Genomic DNA, 17,625 nt, shown 5'->3' on the forward strand with positions numbered 1-17,625 from the left:
CAAACAAACCCAGCAGTACAAGTCTTATGTACAACACAGAGGATCTCTTCGTTAAAGAAAAAAAACTGAATGTATTTTGAAGTGTGTTATATTTTTCTTCTAGACGTTCAAAATGCACAGGCTGCTTGCCCGGTTATAGTTACTACTTTTCATAAAATCAGGGTTTAGAATCGTTTTCTTGTATATATTTTTTGTGCCTTCCACAAAAACAACACATGAAGAATTAGATGTGGATTTTTTCTTATCCTGTAAACTGTAAAGTAAGCCTGCTAGAACGTCATTCCATTTTCATTCAGGCATTAACTACAGCCTCTATAATAGGGTCCTTGTTTTACGCAGGCAATCTAATTGGTCGTCAGGGTCCTACAACGATTGTGCACATGTTCTTCTGCGAACATGGCAGACTTACAGATGAAGCTTCTTCGGAAGAAGATTCAAAAAAGGAGTGAAAAGAATAAAAAACGGAACTTACTCAAGAAAAAAGAGGACGAAGATACGGCAGATGGTAAATAAAATAGTTGGACGTATCTTTTAAACTGTCTTGCTAAATAGTAGGTAGCTAATTAACTGTGGGTAGTCTAGATGTAATACAACTTAGTCGAGTAAGTGTGGTGTGATCACTAGCCATCAGTTATCTTTGAAAACGTCAACAATTTGACCAGCACACGCTAGTTGCCTAGTGTCTGCCGACTAATTAACATTTTGTCGAGCCGCAGTATGTTTAGCGGAGTGACGTTAGCTCGGATTTCGATGAAGATGGTGAGCCAGCATAGGTTGTTAGGCTAGATATGCGAACTGGCGAGCTTATGTGCACATTAGCTGATCTGACTTAGTATCCAACTAATTTTATTACGCGAAAAAGATAGTTTGCCAGCTAGATAAATGGTTTACAAAACTATTGTACCAAATTAGGCAATATTCTAGCATTTTAATAGCATAGTTAGACTACATTAGGAATGCGCTATCAAACGACTAAGCTGGATAGCTGTCTGGCTGTAAAAAGGCTACATGACGTCCCTCTTAGAACTGTAAACCACGTTTTTCTCTTGTAAAAACTCGCCCTTCTTAGAACGTGTCAGCGATTTGGCAGAACAGTTTCGTGCTGAAGCCAACGGGGAGACCGAATCCGAGCCAGCGAAAGTCGATGACACAGTGGTAAAAAAGAAGACCGTGAAAAAAGTCCACTCTGTACCGGCGGAGGGAGACGAAGCGACTCTGACTGCGGTGAAAAAGAAAAGGAAACTAGCGAGCAATGATGGTGCCACAGGTAGGGTAATTGAAATGCCCCCCCCCCCCCCCCCACCTCACACACGTCTGTGTAGGGGCCACACACTGACTACAGTGAAGCGGACTTTGTAATTTTGTGTGTGTGTGTAATATATTACGCACACACACACACATAAAGTGTGTGTATATATATATATATATATATATATATATATATATATATGTATATGTGTATATATATGTATGTATGTCTTATATGTATGTGTGTGTGAGTGACTAAGACCATCGTCCTTTTCTAAGTTGTAAAAAAGGTCAAAAAGGGTGATGCAGAGGAGAAAGGGAATGATGAAGAAATGGAGGAGGAGGGGGAATTGGAGATGAATTCAGACAAGAGGGAGAAACCAGCTGAGGAAGCAGACCCATCAAAGGAGGAAGATGAAGACTCCTCCAAAGAGGAAGATGCGGAAGAGGAGAAATTAATTGGAGAGGAAGGAGAGGAAGGAGAGGAGGAGGAGGAGGAGGATGGGCCACAGCTTCCTTTGGGGCTGACGGGTATGTAGCCAGAAAAGCCTATGGCATTTTATTTGCTTAGATATCTTTATCCAGGTTGGCATGCACAGCTAACATTTTCACGCATTATCAGTGTGTTTTGTTGGATAAGGTAAGTGACTATAATGGTAGTGCCCCACTTGAAAGTAGATCCTGCAACCTTTTAGCTATAAGCTATGTGCCTCTATTAAATACTGCCTCCATGTGTCTGGTGTGGTCTTGGTTTTATACTGCCAGGTGGGGCAAAGGTGTCTTGCATTAACATTTCATCACTTGACGTCCATCCACTGATCGTCCTCTCCCTGTCACTCGCAGGTGCATTTGAGGACACGTCCTTTGCCTCGCTGGCCGGCGTGGTGAGTGAGAGCACACTGAAGGGCGTGAAAGAGATGGGCTTTGAGCACATGACCGAGATCCAGCACAAGAGCATCCGGCCCCTTTTGGAGGGCAGGTGAGCTACAGCGCAGCCAGTAGGATCTGAGCTCAGATCATCTGCGAGTCCCAGCCTCATGAACAACATGCTGCTTATGATACCAAAGCATCCACAACAGGCCTTGCTTGCATGAATGCATGCATGTGTTTATGTCAACAGCTTGAGGGTGTGTTATTTAAGGGAGTTTCCCTGAATGACCCTCCAGCTTTAGCTGATTTCAAGCTAGTTGATTTCAAGCTAACTAATGTATGTGCTTGTGGTACTCAGAGTGATGGTGTAGTATTTTGTTATGTGGGCAAAAGATCACTGCGTTGCAAGAGTTTTACTAGCCAGTTGTACAGAAACAGAAGCTGTTTTTTGCAGGGAAAATGTTTTAAATCATCTGCAGTTGAGGTTTCAGATTATCTGAAATCTTTGGAAGAAGTTTTTTGCTGTTGTTCAGTTAACTTTGATGTTACCAAGGATATTATTCCCATTATTTTAAGACTGTATTTGAGGAGAACCTAGTTGACAAGGCGGTAGTGCTATGTTTTAAGACTAGAATTGTCTTTTTTTTTAAGTGGCTTTACAGTTGGTTCTTTGGTGTTTTACGGAGAGTATCTTGAATGTTTTCATATTATAATTTTCTTTAATTGCCTTGATTGTGTGTCTTGTCTTGACTCTGTAACAGAGTCTTTTGCTGAAAATGTGCTTGTTGCTGTGCAGGGACGTCTTGGCTGCTGCCAAAACAGGAAGTGGGAAAACGCTGGCCTTCCTGATTCCTTCCATTGAGCTCATCTACAAACTCAAGTTCATGCCCCGAAATGGTGAGATCTTTCAGTCATCAGGAAAGTTTACAGAAACTAAGGGCTGCTGATCTCAGCATTGACAGGGTAGCTCAGCCCCAATCCTGGACGGCTACGTTTCTAGATATCTTAACATTACTGTCAGAACTGGGAAGGAAAGCTGGGTAAGTGCCTGGTTGGAATACTGTGGCCCACCAGGTCCAGGACCACATAGCCCTGCAGACACTGTGGTACTCTAGGACCAGGGTTGAGTAGACCTCTGTGATCAGGGTTGAGTAGACATAAAGACACTGGCTCTCCAGGACCACAGGACAATGTTTGCTCAAACCCAGAAGCATCTATGGAGTAGCAATGCAGAGACTGTATGTCTTCAGTACTACAAGGTGGGGGTGGGGGGAGGGGAGTTGAAGGTATTGAGTGTCTGTGCTGAGACTGCATCTCCAACCCCAGGTACGGGTGTGATCATCTTGTCGCCCACGCGTGAGCTGGCCATGCAGACCTACGGTGTATTGAAGGAGCTGATGACCCACCACGTGCACACCTATGGCCTCATCATGGGAGGCAGCAACCGCTCCGCAGAGGCCCAGAAACTGGCCAATGGGGTCAACATCCTGGTTGCCACGCCCGGCAGGCTGCTAGACCACCTGCAGGTAGCCACAGCCTACACCGGGCCAGACTAATTATCACATACCTGAATTTAGTCATGTTGTACCCTACACTGAACACAGAACTACATGATTTGCTATGCCCGGAGGGAATGTAGAATGTTGTCATGTAATGTTATTGTAATATTTGTACTAAGCTTCATCTTGGGATGTAAGGGTGCATTACATCTCTGCATGTAATGTTTTATGATATTTTTGAGTATGAGTGTGATTATCAGTATGATTGTCATTTTTGTGATGATATTGGTTTATGGGAACGCAGGAAAAAAGCATTGATTTTCAGCGCGACTGTGCTCTGTTGTGTTGAATATGGAGATTATGGATTTTTTTATCTCTGCTCTTAGAATACTCCTGGCTTCATGTACAAGAACCTTCAGTGTCTGATCATTGATGAGGCCGACCGCATTCTCGAAGTGGGATTTGAAGAGGAACTGAAACAAATCATTAAACTTTTGCCAAGTATGTGGTTTTTAAGTCTCCTATGACATCCTTAGCGAGAATGTATTGTTATGTGTAAGTTAATACAATAGCAACAACATAAGCATTACATTTACATTTACATTTATTCATTTAGCAGACGCTTTTATCCAAAGCGACTTACATAGGTTACAGTTGTTTTACAATGTAATCCATTTATACAGCTGGATATTTACTGAGGCAATTGTGGGTTAAGTACCTTGCCCAAGGGTACAGCAGCAGCGGCCCAGCGGGGATCGAACCTGCAACCTTTCGGTTACGAGTCCTGCTCCTTAACCACTATGCTACACTGCCGCCCGCATTCTCAGTACATGCGTCTTGCAGTGTTCTCCTTTGATGCGTGACTGAACAGTAGCCTACTAGCGAAAAGAAATCTATTTGATCAAAACTGCAGACCTATGCAGTGTCAGTCATCTGTACGTTGGTGACGTTGACAAATGTCAATGCTATGTGTGAATATGGTGACGTGCAGGTCGGATTAGACGGTGTCTCGAAGCTCTCTATCACAAGCCGACATGGCTGGAGTTTTCCATCGATATGGCCTGTCTTTGCCTGGGCTTGTGATTAAGGGCATCATTTTTCACTGTGGAGATATATAATATCATGGCGCACACACTTTAGCTCCCCCTATTAGCCTGATTATTTAGCTCTTTGAGGAAGATGGATGTCCCATATGTTTGGGTGTATGCGAGTGGCAGACTAATAGTCTGTTCCCCCTTCCCACTAGAACGAAGACAAACCATGCTGTTCTCAGCCACGCAGACGCGCAAAGTGGAGGACCTAGCCAGGATCTCACTGAAGAAAGAGCCCCTGTACGTCGGGGTTGACGACAACAAGGAGGTGGCCACTGTCGATGGCCTGGAGCAGGTAACCGAGCTGCTGGGAGGGCACCGCCTGCAGAAAGAAGCGGTCTGTTTCGCTAAACAGAGGTCCCAACTCATTGAAGTGCTTATTGAAAAGAGTAGGGTGGGTTCTGCAGTGTCTTGATGTAATTTCTGAATTTAGCCCTCTAGCCGTCCCAATTTATGTGGCAAAATGCACCAACTACATTTATCTAGAGTAAAGGTTTTCACACAAAATGGCTGCTGTGTCGCACACTTGTGCCTGAGATGAATCGGTAGTAACCAGATGAAGGGCAAACTTTGACATTTACAGAATGTCAGGGAGTTGCAACCCCAGGGAAAGTGTTTTGTTGGACACAGTAAGTCCATGGTCCTTAAAAGGCAAAGTTATACATGCATGGTGCATCCAGGTTTTGTGCCCTCGTGAGTTCACCTCAGGATGTGTCTTGCTGACGAGGTTGTACCACCATTGTTTCTTCCTCAAGGGCTATGTGGTGTGTCCCTCAGAGAAGCGCTTCCTGCTGCTCTTCACTTTCTTGAAGAAGAACCGCAAGAAGAAGCTCATGGTCTTCTTCTCCTCCTGCATGTCAGTCAAGTTCCACTATGAGCTCCTCAACTACATTGACCTGCCTGTCTTGGCCATTCATGTAAGTGTACTACCAACCCTCTGTGAACTTTGACCCCACACAGCCCTACCCCAAAGAGTTCACCATCCATCAGAATGCAGCGAACGAGAAAAAAATGGTCACACTACAATTGTAGCATCAGGATTGAAAGAAGGAAATTATAACCGTGGCTACTGATTTTGGTTTGAAATGTTTCATTTAGCTAACAGCAGGCAATGATAATCAACAGCATTAAAACTGTTCTGATGAGTTTTCTTTTTTTAATTATTGTATGTGTTTGTGACCCCTTTATTTTAAGCAGGTTGGCCCTAGTGTCCTGACACAGGATTATTTGAAATGTCTCAACCAGATGAAGTTTTGAGGCCTTTAAACTGTAGTTTATCAAAGCACATGACTGGGGTTTAAATTTAGTTGAAGTGTCCCCCTTGTGTCTTCCCTACTTATTAAACATGGTTGGTTGTACTTTTCTTTCTGGCATGAAAATGTCTGCTTTTTATACAAGAAACTATTACTATTTTAACATTTTTGCTTAAATATTTTAATGGGCAGATGTATGGGTAGCCTGACTAAAATTTGTGGTATGTTTGCATAAGTAAGTACACCTCTGAGAGAGGAAAAAAAAAAAACATTTTATGAAATCACCTTGACTACGGTCATTTCCTCAAGCGCAAATCCATGGTATGTTAAGAAATGTGACGTTTTCACTTCACAGCTGAAAGGAGGTACAATTTTTAAAATAGTCAAGGATTTGACATCAAAAGGTAGATTTAAGTATCTTAACTGGTCTGTGCTGCATTCACCCAAATTGGTTCCTTTCATAGGGTTTTTTCCGTACATGCACTGCTCTCCAGACGTCCACGGGTATAAAATGAAAATGTATCGGCAAACTAAAATGTGTTTTAGCCCTTTAGCCTTGTCTGTCTCATTGTTGTTTGTCTCTTCCCAAATACTCCTTGTATTTTTGGAACAGTTTTTTGTCCTCCAGTTCAGGTTTCTTATTTACGTATAATGTTTCTCTGTGTTAGTTATGTTTATATTACATGGTGTCAGCATTTGAAAAGCCAATTCATGGATGCTCTTTTTCCTCAGTTTTTTTTTCCCTCTTGATGCATTAGTTCTATTTCTAGTTCTCTACACTGTACCTTTTATCAATTTATACAACTGGAAGTTTATTTAAGAGGTCTGAGCTAAGTGCCTTGCCCAAGGGTACAACAGCAGAGGCCCTCCTGGCAGTTGACCAGCAACCTTTTGGTTCTAAACCTTTCTCCTTACCACTGCACCTGCTGTGTGTCTTTATAAATGGGTTATTTGTGAAACTGGATTAGGGAATCTGAGCATAGAGATGTGAAGTCATGTAGAAATAAGTACTGCCTTCTGTTTGGATGACTATAGATATATTGCAAGTTCCTTGTGCAGAATAACAGTAACTTTTTTTTTTAGTTTTGCAACATGGTGTAGTATTGTCTAACTTGCCGTGATGTAATGCATTGTGATGTGGTGTTACCCAGCTTGGTTACACTGTGTCAAGCCAAGTGTGATGCAGTGGTACCTATCTTGGTGTGATATAACATGGCACAATGCAGTGTGATGTGATGGCATCTTGCAGGGCAAGCAGAAGCAGACCAAGCGCACCACAACCTTCTTCCAGTTCTGCAACGCCGACTCCGGCATTCTGCTCTGCACCGACGTGGCGGCCCGAGGCCTGGACATCCCCGAGGTGGACTGGATTGTCCAGTATGATCCACCCGATGACCCCAAGGTAAACCAGGAGACCATTCCTTTCTCTATCAGCCACAGTGGCAGTACTGATCTCACTTCAACCACTATTGGTTTCATATTAGCCGGTCACTGATTACTTATTTGAATATAAGTCACAGTGGCATTACTGATTGCACATTAGCCAGTTGCAGAGGACTTATTTTGAGTATCAGCTGCAGTGGCGCAGAGACACTTATTGTTGCTCTCTTCCCTCAGGAGTACATCCACCGGGTGGGCAGGACGGCCCGAGGGATTAATGGCAGGGGCCACGCCCTCTTGATCCTTAGGCCAGAGGAGCTGGGCTTCCTGCGCTTCCTCAAGCAAGCAAAGGTAACGTAACCATGGGAACGTGCAGCATGGCAGCATCATACAGCAACACCTCGTGTAGCACCTCCACACTTTTGAAAGAAATGACTCACTAATGAAATTGCTGCTAAAATGGGTCATTTTAACATAAAATATGCTGATGTTACTGACAGCTTTATTTGTGATTTAGGAGTGATAGAGAGCTTTTCTTAGGCAATGGATATGGAAATCATTTTAATATGTGTGGTGATATTTATTACGTTGCCTTACAATAGGAATTCAGTTGTACTTTTTATTACCATTTATTACACATTTAGCACTGGTCAGAGTTTAGAGTTTTCCTTCTGGAGCAGAATAAGTGTTCTACAGAGTAGTGCTAAGCATTGTGTTGCTGTAATATATTGTGCCTGTATCTAAGTGTTTTAAGACAGTGTGGACTAGCTGTTGTATTCGTGAATTGCAGTGCTGTTGGCTTTACCAACACTTGGTAAATTGTCTGTAAATTGGTTTTTGTACTTTGGCATCCTCAGTGGTTCTGAATTTGCTAATGTTTTGTAAAGCTGTAATAATCATAGGAATAATGAATGCTGTTAGGGATCAGTGTTTGTGACACGTTTAATGACTACTCCCAAAAAATATTAAAATATAATTTTTTATTTACAGAATGCAGGATATTGATTTATTTTTGTATGCCCATTTGTCAGGTTCCATTGAGCGAGTTTGAGTTCTCCTGGAGCAAGATATCAGATATCCAGTCTCAGGTGTATATCCTCGATCTCACTGCACCATACCACTCAGAGCCAATGCCACTGCTGATTTTTGTGCATTCTCAAATAGTAAATGGCCGACTCATCAACCTTTGACAAAATAAATCCAGATCTCAGAGAAATTCTGGGTAATCTGCAACATTTCAAATGAATTCATCTGAATTCATCCACAGTGAAGTTACTTCTGAGTCCTGCAGCAGACCTCATCCAGAAGAAATTATATATGCAATTTATACACACTCTCACACTCACACTCACACACACATTCTTATGTGTACTTCTGTAACATAGTGTAACATATACATGTGTGTAAATCTGTCTCGGTATGTACAACCACCATCCCTAGTGGATAGAGTGGTAAAACAAATCCCAATGACTGGCAGCTGTTACACTAGCATTTACCCATATACCATAGTTAATTATTAGTGATGAAAGTTTGAATAATGTTGATGTGATATTGTTTGTTGCGGGCAGGGGGGACTGAAAATAATCTGGTAATAACATGTTAAAGAGGAAGCAGGCCATTTGGAAAGTTACTGGGAGGATCAGATTTTTTTCACTACTTTTAATATTAAGATATAATACATTTCTTAAGTGTAGAAGTGAGGTGTTGACAAGTCACGTCGATGTCTGGGGGTGTGCATAATGTGTGTAAATGTGTGTCTGTTGTAGCTGGAGAAGCTTATTGAGAAAAACTACTATCTGCACAAGTCGGCCCAAGAGGCGTACAAGTCCTACGTGCGGGCGTATGACTCCCACTCCCTGAAGCAGATCTACAGTGTCAACACCCTCAACCTCCCCAAGGTGGCGCTCTCCTTCGGGTTCAAGGTGCCGCCGTATGTCGACCTCAGTATCCTTTCTGCCTGCTGGTGTGGGGGCTTTAATATGTGGTGAAACACGCGTGGTATCACACAGAGCAGATAATATAGCACTAAAAAAGAAGTGACTATTCTGAGAGTGATATCTGCTCTTTGATTGCGGATTACAGGTTGATTAAGCAGCTCAGATGTGTACGGATGCCTCTGGAAGATGGTAAAATAGCTGTTCATCAGTAAGCTTTCACTTTTGCTCTCTGTGTTGAACAAAGAACGACCACCAGCCAGTGTTTAAACCATCTCTGCTTGCCTGTGCCATAAGATAAGCCTTTGTACCTCTGGTCCAACGGGTGCTACAGTGGGCATGCCGGTTTAGAGAATTGCATGAGCTGAACCTGTAGTTGACACAGGTTTCTTGGTTCCATCTTGGTTGATGTTTGATGTCTGTATTGAGTTTTAGCCTAATAAGATCTGAAAGCCCCTTCAAAACTGTGCTACATTCAAAGATGTTTTGCGCAGTCATGCAGAACAAGACAGTGTGTTATACTCCTGAGACGAGTGACAAGTGCCCAAGAGCCTCCTAAAGATGTGTACTGGTTTTATGTTAAAGCATGATTTTGGCAGTGTTGCGTTTTGACAGCTTGGGCCATTACTAGGCTGCTTGCGCTGAGGCTGGCATTTTGAAAGGGGAAGTCAGAACTCCCAGTGAAAGTCACCAGAGGCGCCTCAAGAGAAGCCATAGTAACATAAGCGGCCTGCTCTGCTGCCTTGTCTGTCCTGATATGGGCAGGGGGCAGTTTCAGGCTCTGCAGCGGTTTTCCTTAACCCAGCCTTTCCCACCAGACGTCCACAGCAGCAAAGGGGTGAAGATTCAGAAGCGGGGAGGAGGCGGGGGCTTTGGCTACCAGAAGTCCAAGAATGTCCACAAGTCTAAGATATTCAAGCATGTCAACAAGAGCAAAGCAGAAAAGAGGCAGTTCTCCCGATGAGGTTGCAGTTGGACCAAGTGGTTGCTGTGCACCAGTGCATCCGATTTCATCTCCACTACCTCATCTTACTGTCTCTGCAAGACTTACACATGTACTGTCTGTAGTGATGGGAGAGGTTGTGGCCACTGAGTTCTCCAGCATAGCCTCAGCATTCCTTTTTACACAATGTATGATTGGTATTAAAATGTTGATGTCCTTGGCAGTGTGTATCATGGCAAAATATTTATGGAGTTTTCTGTACCTTGGTGTTCTAGGTTTAGCTGAAAGAAGATATAGTCAGTATGGCTGGAGAGTCTACTCTGCTTACCGGGTGTTTAGCAGAACATTATTACCAGAAGTGTCAAGCTTCAAGACCTGTTTTTCCATCCTGTGAGAAGGAATTAAAGACAAACTCATGATTCACAGGCACAATAATAGATTTTAATATAAATAAACCATCAATATTGATATTTTACATCGCCTACATACCTGCTTCCCAGGCTCGAAGGCTTGACATTTTGCGGAAGTGCAAGTAATGAATTTTCAGCGAGGGGAGGGAGGGGAGGTGACACCTAGGCTGGAGATGATCTTAAATTTAAATGTTATCCATAAAATGAAACATCGCAACATGTCAGTATTGAACAGCATGCTGTTCTATGAGGTGCAAATTCTGTCCCAACTTATTTGTCTTTTTAGCAGGTAACAGGTGCATCATGAGTTTGACATTCCTTTAAATGAATTGAACTTTTTTAGGTGTAAATGTATGAATTAATACTCCTTAGCTGAATGTGCTGTACTTTTTCTGCAGATTGTAACATGAACCATGCATGTTATTAGATACAAAGCATATTAAGATTTGGCAGCGGATGTAACCTGAAGAGTCACTTTTTAATCCGGTTTCGTGCATTGCTTCTAATAAAATAATTTCCCTTAAATAATATGCACGTATCAGTTTTTAACCAGTACCATCAGTTAGGCAGCGGCTCTAATATTTGGGTTTTGGACTTGGTTCAGTATGTTGATTGGAGTCGTGATGTAGATTTAAATGCGAAGCCAAATGTACACAACACTGCGAGTACAACACAGTCACGTTTGAAAATGCTAAACGCCCTCTGAACTGACAGTCGAGCATGTCTCATTGGAAGTGTTAAGCAGAAACTGCCGTGCAGTCTACACTGACAAAGCTGTTAGTCTCATCAGCAGCGCCAGCAAGTGTTTGCCGTTGTCATTCTAAACCTACACGCTGCGCATGTATTCGTGATAGTTTCCATCTTAGCTTAAATTAAGAATGGGTCCGCTTTTCATTTAATTGCCAGGTCTTTGTTCATTCAAAAAACAAGAATTTTTGTGCAGAGCTCTTGATGTTGTCTGTTCACTAGTAACTTGACTGGTTTACAAATAGCTCTTGGGACGCTGAAGTGAAGAAAATAACATGCAGAAATAATTGCGCTCTCAGAGCGATAGATCTTTGAGGTGGTCGTGATCCGCGATCAGGGTAATTGCGTGAATGGCCTTTTATCTCGTAATGTGTCTTCTATTTTCACCGTGTTTCCATTCAGCGTGGTATGTCTGATTGCGCTTCTTGATGGGCACATCCTCCAAATTATCCTGATACAAAGCTTTGAAATGGAAATAAAAATCTCAGACCGTCTCCCAGTGGTCACTGCCGGGTGATGACAAGCGCGCGCAGGAGGCGACGTTGCGCAAATAAATTCTCCGCAGCTGCAGACTCCAGTCCATGTTACGTGAGAGAATACATACGATAAGTACTGGAAATCTGATGTTTCGTACTGCACCTCCATTCGCAAACACAACTGCTGCCCCACAAACAAATGTCGACATACCGTGTTTGACACACTGAAAACTTTGCATGCCTGACCTGGAACAAGGACTTGGAGAATGGAGAAGTTAAACTTGACCGTATCGATCAACAGCAGCTCGAACGAAAACCTGCCCAGAAGGCTGACGTTCTCAATGTTCAGTATCCTAATTCTGACGTTGCTGGTAATGCTTATAATCGCGACTTTTTTGTGGAACCTGTTGGTGCTCGTGACTATACTGCGGGTGAAGACGTTCCACAGAGTGCCTCATAATTTGGTGGCATCGATGGCGGTGTCCGATGTGATGGTAGCGGCTCTTGTGATGCCCCTTAGCCTAGTGAACGAGCTGTCAGGGAGGAGATGGCGTTTCGGAAGAGTCCTCTGCGACGTGTGGATTTCGTTCGACGTCCTGTGTTGCACCGCTAGTATATGGAATGTCACCGCCATAGCCCTTGACCGCTACTGGTCCATCACGCGCCACTTGGAATACACGCTAAAATCAAGGAAGAAAATATCCACTATCATGATAGCCGTGACATGGGTGCTGTCAGCAGTGATCTCTCTGTCGCCGCAGTTCGGATGGGGTGAGACGTATACCGCAGACGAGGAGAACTGTCAAGTTAGCCAGGAACCGTCCTACACCGTGTTCTCCACTTTCGGGGCATTTTATATGCCCCTCTCTGTCGTTCTGTTTGTATATTGGAAAATTTATAAAGCTGCCAAACTCCGGATTGGGAGCCTCAAAAGGAACGAAGTTATCCCCATGCCAGTTGTCGTACAGGTAACCTATTCGTGCATGTTTCTTCATTGTCACCTACAAGGTGAGCTGAAGTTCTTCGATATTTGTCGTAACTCATATTAATTTTCAGCCAGAACAACAACAGGTCAAAAGTGTGCACGCACACGTATACGTATAGCCTACTTTACGTTTTACGTTGTCACATTATAGTAAATATCGTACCATGAAGCTGCACGCGCACTCGCTGGAGACGGATGTGTGCAAATATTGGAGAGAAGTTTTAAACCAATTTCAAAGGTGTTAGCAATTTAACAGCATACATATATCCATATATCCATGTAAGATACCATATGCTATCCTTCATTTAATTGCAGATTATATACATATAATTATAGATAAACAGTAAATCTTTGATGGTGCTGCTGGCTCATTTGCAGCTTTGGCGTTCTCCTGTTCACACATTTATCTTGCGAATTACCCGAACGAGGTTATTTTCAGCATCCAGATAGGCTACCAATTTATTCTAAGGTGTCTAATAAAGTTTTTAATTTATTTCCTGGAATTTCCCATCTTCTGGGATATTTTATGTGTATTGCGGTAAAGCCAAACACTTATACCTTATCTCGCTAATGCAAGTGTACATACAGCAGCCGTTAATTCGTTTTGCTGGTGGGATATAATTGTAAAAGACATCACAAACACTTAAATCACTGATTATTTTTCAGGGTCATATTACTCTTATTCTGGGGATTATTGGTTACGGGTATCAAGTCAGTATACGCAGTGGCTCTGAACAGCAGTGTTTGCCCACCGCGCCTAAAGGCAATCTAGCAGAAATCTAAATTAGTGTTAGTCTCCGAGAAGGGGATATTGACAGATGCGAACTCCGGGAATCAAAGGCGTTCTGTGAATTATATTTGGAGGGGAAGCAATTTCCTGCTGGTGCGGACATAGAGAGAGGTAAACTGTATTTTAACCGCAGGCGCACGGTCCTACTCGAGGTAGGAATATGTAATATAGAAAATTATAAATATGATAATATATAATTTATGACAAAACCCCCAAAGGACACCACTTAGGGGTTAAACAGTCCAGATATTTATTATTATTATTAATAATAATAATAATAATAATAATAATAATGGTTCAGTTGTTCACTTTCAATTACTGATTATTAGCTGATTTGTCCTTCAGTTGATCTACTTTTAACAGTAGTCCATATACTATCCACAAAAAATACTATTATCAAATTAAAAATACTTTTCATGTAGATTTCAAATGGGGAAAAAATCTATTTTAAGAATATTAATTTTAATATTCAAATGGGTGAATCTGATCATTGTCCTGAAGAAACTCACATTAGAGGAGCAAAATCTTCTCCTGCCATGCTTACACAATCAACAAGTGACACCACTCGTTCTTCATTTGGACAAACAAGAAAATAAGAAATAAATTATGGCAAATCACATAAGATCTGTCAAAGCAAGCAGATTGACTAATCCAAACCAGAGAGCTCAAAGAAATATCTAGGAGCTGGAAGATCTTTATGAATCACCAAGGTTCATTCAAGCTGAAGGTGTATGCATGCTCTGTATATGGGAGGTATAACATTCAAATGTAGACTTTCACACAATGTTCTAAAACAGATAGATATGTTTCAAACAGCATGATGCTGTCAGGAACAGACAAACACGTTTAAGCAAACAGATGGTAATCATTACAGAGTGCTTAAATTAAATCCAGCATGAGAAAATGGATTCATAAATAAGAGGTCAACTGGGAAAACATCCCTAATCCTAAATAAAGACATTTAGAGTCACTTACCTTGCAATCACACAGTCTCCTGGCAAGAGCCAGGAGACAGTGTGGGCTGCATAATCATAGCTCCCCTAACAGTCATCTTCTTAACTGATGGGTTCCAGGTGTGAATCACCTGTTAATTCAAAGGGAAACTCTAAATGCACCAATCTAGGAGGCCATATTCCAGCCAGTCTCAAGGGTCTCCTCATATTCCCTGTCTCTCAAGAACAGGGTTGCCAGGTTTTTGATGATGATCATTTTTATGATGAATTTGAGCTTTTTTGACACCGAATCAAGCATGAAATCTTCCTGGAGATCTGGCAACCCTGTTCACAAACTCTCCCATGAGCAGGCAGATTAGATTAAGTTATTAAGGGATGAGGAGAGATGAAAAGGTATAACATTACAGAGAATGAATGACAGCATTACAGATCTTCACTGTCAATGCTATATTCCTCCAGCTGTCAAAGACTGGGTGTGTTAGCAGCATCCATTTCTGGTCCTTGAGGTTCTGTGGGTTTTAGAGATGCCTCACAAACAGCCTTGAATGTGGAACAACAGGTGGTTAAAATTCTCACACAGTCAGTGGCTCCACTTAATTAACTAAGGCCTGGCTTGGAACAAAGACAAGACTGTAGCTGTATAGAACTCTGATGCCTGAAAGGAGGGTTATTTTTTCTATTCTTTACAATCAACATTTAACAACATTAATACTTTCAGCACTGGGGTGAAAAGGTAAATGAGATAATTAGTTGATTAAGATGGCCAATGATGTTTGGCTGGAACATAAGCGCAGATGCCGTGGCCCTCCAAGAGCAGATCTGAGTACAAGTCATCCAGGAATCCCTATTCTACAATCCCACCCCCACTTCCCACACTGTTGTGTGATGTACTAAGCCTGTAACGAATTCATTTAATTGGTCTCTTATGGAAAGCCTTACAGGAGCATCTTTAATCTTGTATCATCATTATTCATTTACGTGTTTACATTTGTTGCAGCTGGTAACATGATAATACTGGCTAATACTGACTAATGTAAAAACTCAGTTTCACATGTAATACAATGCAATAAAACCCAATAATGTAATAATTTGAAAATTTTGATTGAAAACTTTGTAACACATCTATTTTAAGAAATGATTTCCCGTTAGATTTTGCAAGACTGATTTTGCTCATTTGTTTAAATAAAGGTCTCTCTATTTTACAACAATATTATTCTGTTGAAAGAAATGACAGCACCAAACCATGCCATCCTTTTGGGCAAAATTTGTTGGCCCGTTTTGAAGCTTATTCAGTTATCATTGTGGAAAATGCAAAATGGACAGAGTCACATGTGAGTTTATAAATAAACACAAAATTGATATTTAGGTATGGGAAATTTCACAAGGCCATGTCAAAAATGCAGTATGATTAGTCAAATGATTCTCAAGAAACTGCTAAAACTCCCTGCTTTAATACCACCAATTTAATGCTGAGTTAAACAATAGTGTTAATATTTGAATAGATCACTGTCAAGTCTAAATATGAAGACAAAAAAAACAAACACACAAGATATGCCTGTTTCAAGAGAGCTGAGAATTGAAATGTTGCATCAGGAGTTAAGATTTCTTTCCAAAATAATTTAAAAGTTTGTAAAAGCTTGATCAATTCCCGTAAACTTCTGTGGAAACCTGTGGAATAATAATTTCACATCAGTTGAATAATTCATTCATGCACTAATTCATTAATGAATCCAAAATGAATTGCAAAATGACTGAATAAAAGAATGGAGGTTGTGATTTACATTTACATCACAGGCTATCTTGTGACACTATTAGTCAAAATGATTTCTCAACATATAATCTAATAACAGACCAATGAGTTTATCAGTACAAAACCATCACATCAGAACAACCCAATGTCTAACACGTATCTCTTTAGTCTTTAACTATAGTTATTTCAATTTTTCCATTATAAAAAAGTGTCACTTCCCAGATAACACAACTACTACAACTACTACTAATGGTTATTACTTTATCAGCTGCAACAACATAACCATTTTTATGGCTGGATATTTTTTTTCCACCAAAGCAGTTGAGGCGGACCAGAAGTGCTTTGCTCAAGGGTACAACAGCAGTGACCCCTGGAGAACTGAACCTGCATCGTTCTGGCTAACAAGCCCTGCTGCTCGATGATGGAATGTGTGGTTCTGCCCCTGCTCCACAGGTGAAGGAGGCCTCCCACGAGCCCCAAGTGGCGTTCTCAGCGCGGCATGCGGGTGTGGCCTTCCAGACGGACGGTGAGACGTGGCGTGAGCAGAAAGAGCGGCGGGCAGCGCTGACAGTGGGTCTCCTCATCGGCGTCTTCGTCCTCTGCTGGATCCCCTTCTTCGTGACGGAGCTGCTGGGGCCTCTGTGCTCCTGCGGTGTGGTGCCCCCGCTCTGCAAGAGCATCTTCCTGTGGCTCGGCTACTCCAACTCCTTCTTCAACCCGCTCATCTACACCGCCTTCAACAAGAGCTACAACAGCGCCTTCCGCAGCCTCTTCACCAAGCAGAGGTGAGCTGCACCAGGCCCCGGTGCTGGCCTGACACCAGGCCGACGTGAAGCCCAATGTTAGCGCAACCTCAGCCACATGGACGGGTCAATGCAAGGGTACCAAAATAAACAGATGTGAGATCCTGTTGTAGGTCTTCATAGGAAGCAACCTTAGCCCTCCACCCACTGGAATTTTTTTTTTTTTACACTGTGGGCCCTTAAGTATTGTAGTCTCATGGAAATGTGGCCAAATACCATATTAGAGCAACACAGACAATAGCTCCCTAAATGGGAGGTGAGCACTCATTCCTTTTTTCAACTATTATCATGGGTCACAAAAAGGTTAAAGTAATTTGTCAGTGGTTTTACAAAACCAGTGTTGTGATGTTAAACTGATAAAAGTGTTCTGTCATTTGACTCATTGTGCATATTACACTATAATTTTATAAACAGATGTCTGACAAGGCTTATTACTTGACCACTTTCTGGCATTGCTATGTACTCCAGAATGCTCAAGTACGTTGTGAAAGCA

General features: G+C 42.0%; 2 protein-coding genes across 2 annotated transcripts; both read left to right on the forward strand.

Moving 5' to 3' along the window:
- Window positions 1–379: 379 nt before the first annotated feature.
- Window positions 380–11,118, forward strand: ddx18 (DEAD (Asp-Glu-Ala-Asp) box polypeptide 18). The gene is made up of 14 exons (XM_036540450.1): window positions 380–505; window positions 1,070–1,267; window positions 1,528–1,779; window positions 2,092–2,227; window positions 2,915–3,015; window positions 3,445–3,644; window positions 4,004–4,118; window positions 4,864–5,003; window positions 5,464–5,625; window positions 7,211–7,363; window positions 7,579–7,692; window positions 8,373–8,429; window positions 9,108–9,285; window positions 10,094–11,118. The coding sequence occupies exons 1-14, from the start codon at window positions 397–399 to the stop codon at window positions 10,237–10,239; spliced, it is 2,061 nt and encodes a 686-aa protein (XP_036396343.1). The 5' UTR covers window positions 380–396; the 3' UTR covers window positions 10,240–11,118.
- Window positions 11,119–12,117: 999 nt separating this feature from the next.
- LOC118785344 (5-hydroxytryptamine receptor 5A-like) lies at window positions 12,118–17,187 on the forward strand. Its single transcript, XM_036539938.1, has 2 exons — window positions 12,118–12,819; window positions 16,783–17,187. Exons 1-2 carry the CDS (start codon window positions 12,118–12,120, stop codon window positions 17,116–17,118), a joined length of 1,038 nt encoding a protein of 345 aa, XP_036395831.1. The 3' UTR covers window positions 17,119–17,187.
- The last annotated feature ends 438 nt before the right edge of the window (window positions 17,188–17,625 follow it).

This window comes from Megalops cyprinoides, chromosome 11 (assembly GCF_013368585.1).
Source record: "Megalops cyprinoides isolate fMegCyp1 chromosome 11, fMegCyp1.pri, whole genome shotgun sequence".
Taxonomy (NCBI): Eukaryota; Metazoa; Chordata; class Actinopteri; order Elopiformes; family Megalopidae; genus Megalops; species Megalops cyprinoides.